This window comes from Dipodomys ordii, unplaced genomic scaffold (assembly GCF_000151885.1).
Source record: "Dipodomys ordii isolate 6190 unplaced genomic scaffold, Dord_2.0 Scaffold214, whole genome shotgun sequence".
Classification (NCBI taxonomy): Eukaryota; Metazoa; Chordata; class Mammalia; order Rodentia; family Heteromyidae; genus Dipodomys; species Dipodomys ordii.
The window spans coordinates 1,119,837-1,123,000 of NW_012267430.1; the positions used below are offsets into that span (position 1 = coordinate 1,119,837).

The 3,164-nt window shown below is 41.7% G+C and overlaps 1 protein-coding gene across 1 annotated transcript in view; it reads left to right on the forward strand.

The window, feature by feature from the left end:
- Chmp3 (charged multivesicular body protein 3) overlaps nt 1-3,164 on the forward strand; it is a 41,261-nt gene that overhangs the window by 34,458 nt on the left and 3,639 nt on the right. The window contains exon 4 of the mRNA XM_013035519.1: nt 1,433-1,554. Coding sequence (XP_012890973.1) covers nt 1,433-1,554 — 122 coding nt within the window. The remainder of the gene's footprint in view (nt 1-1,432; nt 1,555-3,164) is intronic.

Here is a 3,164-nt window from a genome sequence, read left to right on the forward strand (position 1 = left end):
TGTGTGTGTGTGTGTGTGTGTGTGTGTGTGTGTGTGTGTGTGTTAGTCAGTCCTGGGGCTTGAACTCAGACCTTGGACACTGTCCCAGAGTTGTTTTTTTTTTACTGGAGATAAGAGTTTCCTTGACTTTCCTCCTCAGGCTGGCTCCTGAGTAGCTATGATTTTGGGTATGAGCCAATGGCTTCTGACAGTTTTTTGGTATTTTAGAACTGATTAAATATAAGACAATACTTAAAATATTTGATTTTTGAGGATTTTAGGTAGAAATTTTTCTTTATTATAATAAATGCTTTTGGGGACTTTGTGCCACTAGATAATCCTTTGTAGTTTGGTTATTGATCTGTTCATTTAGTAACTACTTACTATATTCTGTGTTCAGCATGTTGGTCACACAGTGGTACACATCTACTATCCTGATTTTACTCACATTCTCGTATCTAAATGTGTTTCTTCTTTGATGGCATCTATGCCTACTTTGGTGAAATTTTGTTGTTGTTGCTGTGTATATGTATGTATGTGTGCATGCTCATCTTGAGGCTTGAACTTAGGTCCTGGGCATTGTCCCTGAGCTCTTTTGCTCAAAAATAGCACTCTACCACTTGAGCCACAGCTTCACCTCTTGGTTGTTTTTTTGGTGTTCATTAGAGATGTTTCACAGAAAAGTTTCACAGCCCATGCTGGCTTCAAACCACAATCCTCAGATCTCTGCCTCCTGAATAGTTAGGATTATAAGCATGAGCCACTAGAATCCAGAATATTTGTTATCTTTATTTTTAGAAAAATTGAGCCCTGAATTCAGGGCTTTGTGCTTATACAGGCACTTGGCCACTTGAACCACACTTTTCATCCCTGTTTTGCTTTCAGTGTATTGAGATATAGGCATCTCTACAATGTTCACTACAGTCCTCGATCTTCAACTCTTATTGGCTCATTTCTTTTTATACTGAGTAATATTCTATTGTCTGAGTATACCACAATTTATTTATTCACCTACTAAAGGGTCATACTGAGTTTGCTTCCTTCACTGAAGATGCATTCTAGCTTGCCTTCAGAAGGTATCTAGTGATATGAAAGCTCTGAGATTTCACACAATAGTATACCAGATATTCCTCAATTAAAAAAAATAAGCTTTTGGCCTCCGGGTGCTTACTATAGGCTGTGTTCTTACACTGGCTGTATAGAAAGAGGAGGCAGAGTAAACGTACCCCATATACACCTCAGCCCAGGCCTGTACCTAGTCTGTATTGTGAATGGGGAGACAAGGAGAAAAAATAAGCTTTTGCTCATCTAACCCAGTAGTACACCCCAAAGGCACATCAGTGTGTATTTGTGAGTTCACTTGCTACCGTTCCCTTTGATTGAAGTGGTTCATAATTGGTCACCTCTTGTGTTTTCGTGCTGACCCATCCTGACTGCAATATTTCCCTTTCAGCGGTCCTGCGAGTGGCTGGCTCCTTGCAGAAGAGCACAGAAGTGATGAAGGCTATGCAAAGTCTTGTGAAGATCCCTGAGATACAGGCCACCATGAGGGAGCTGTCCAAAGAGATGATGAAGGTGACCGAGGCTAGCACTGCTGGCCCTTCCAAACCGCTGAGAGTGTTCTCAGCAAGTACCCAGGGACAAGGGATTGGGTGTGTGGGAGTGAAAAAAACTGGCTGGATTTGATGATAGAGGAGCAGCTGTTACCATTAGTTGACATTGTTGGAGCTGAGTATGGTCAGAATGTCAAATGTTGTTTAGAAGCAGCACAAGTGTACTCAGTGCTGTAGAGGAGATCCAGTCATTAAGGGCATGAGAAGGTAGGGTTTGCAAACTCCAATATGTACAAGAGGGGAAGAAACCTGGTTCTACCTTCTGCTCCAAGGTGGTATTCCTGTAGCTGGCAAAACTGTGGATTTGCAATATGTTCTGTAAAATGGAGAATAATAAATACTTTTTGCTTTTTTGCCCATATGCTTGTTGTAGCTACTCAATTCCTATAGTGTAAACAGAGCCATAGATGATAATTAAACAAATGAACATAACTGAGTCCTAACACTCTACCACTTGAACTAGGTCCCAGCCATTTTTGCTTTTCATTATTTTTCAAGATGGACCTGGGGCTGGCCTCACACTACAATCTACCTACACTACAGACATTCTTTTCTTTTTTTGGGTCCGGTCGTGGGGTCTGAACTCTGGGCCTGGGCGCTGTCCCTCAGCTCTTCAGCTCAAGGCTAGCGCTCTACCACTTGAGCCACAGTGCCACTTCCGGCTTTTTTCTTTTTGCTTATGTGGTGCTGAGGAATCGAACCCAGGGCCTTGAGCACGCAAGGCAAGCGCTCTACCACTGAGCCACTTTCCCAGCCCACTACAGACTTTCTTGTAGCTAGGATTGCAACTGTGGGCCACTGCAGCTGGCTTATTGAGTTGGTGGTCCACTAACTTTTTGCCTGGACTGGTCTCAAAACATGGTCCTCCTGATCTGTTTCCATAGTACTTGGGATTACAGGTGTGAATCTCTATACCTAGCCCTAAGTTATGATCCTAGTTATTGCATTTATCCCCAGTGCCTGGTATATGTAGCATACAGCATAATTTTGATGAATGGTTGCTGCCTGAATAAATCAAGAACTGGAGAGCATGGCTCAACTGGTAGAGTGCCTGCCTGATCAACTAGGTTCAGAACCCCAGTACTGCCAAAATGAGTAAGCAAATGAATGACAACTCCTTCCTCCAGAAGGCTATAGTGACTAGATTTTGATAGGCTCTTTAAATCTCTTAACAAGTATCTTTTATTGTTTGTTTTTTGTTTTTATTTAGCTTTTTTTTTGAGACAGCGCAGACTGGTTTCAAACTTATGATCCTCCTTTCTCAGCCTCCCAAGTGCTGTTTGCTGAACAGCAAGGCCATAGGGTTCTACCATGAATGGGAATTTTGTCTATTTGTATCTTTTGGTTTAGAAAAGGTCAAAAATTTAAAGTGACTGGAGGGTTCTCAAAGCAGCAAGGCAGGCAGGGAAAAAGGGTGAATTTATGTCTGACTTCCTTATCGTAGTGAGCATCACACTCCCATGGGAACCAGGGCTAGGACTGTCACATATGACTTTCTGCTTCTTTATTTTTTTTTTTTATTTTTTATTAAAGGACTAGGGAAGTGGCTCAAGTTGTTTTTTTTTTTTTTTT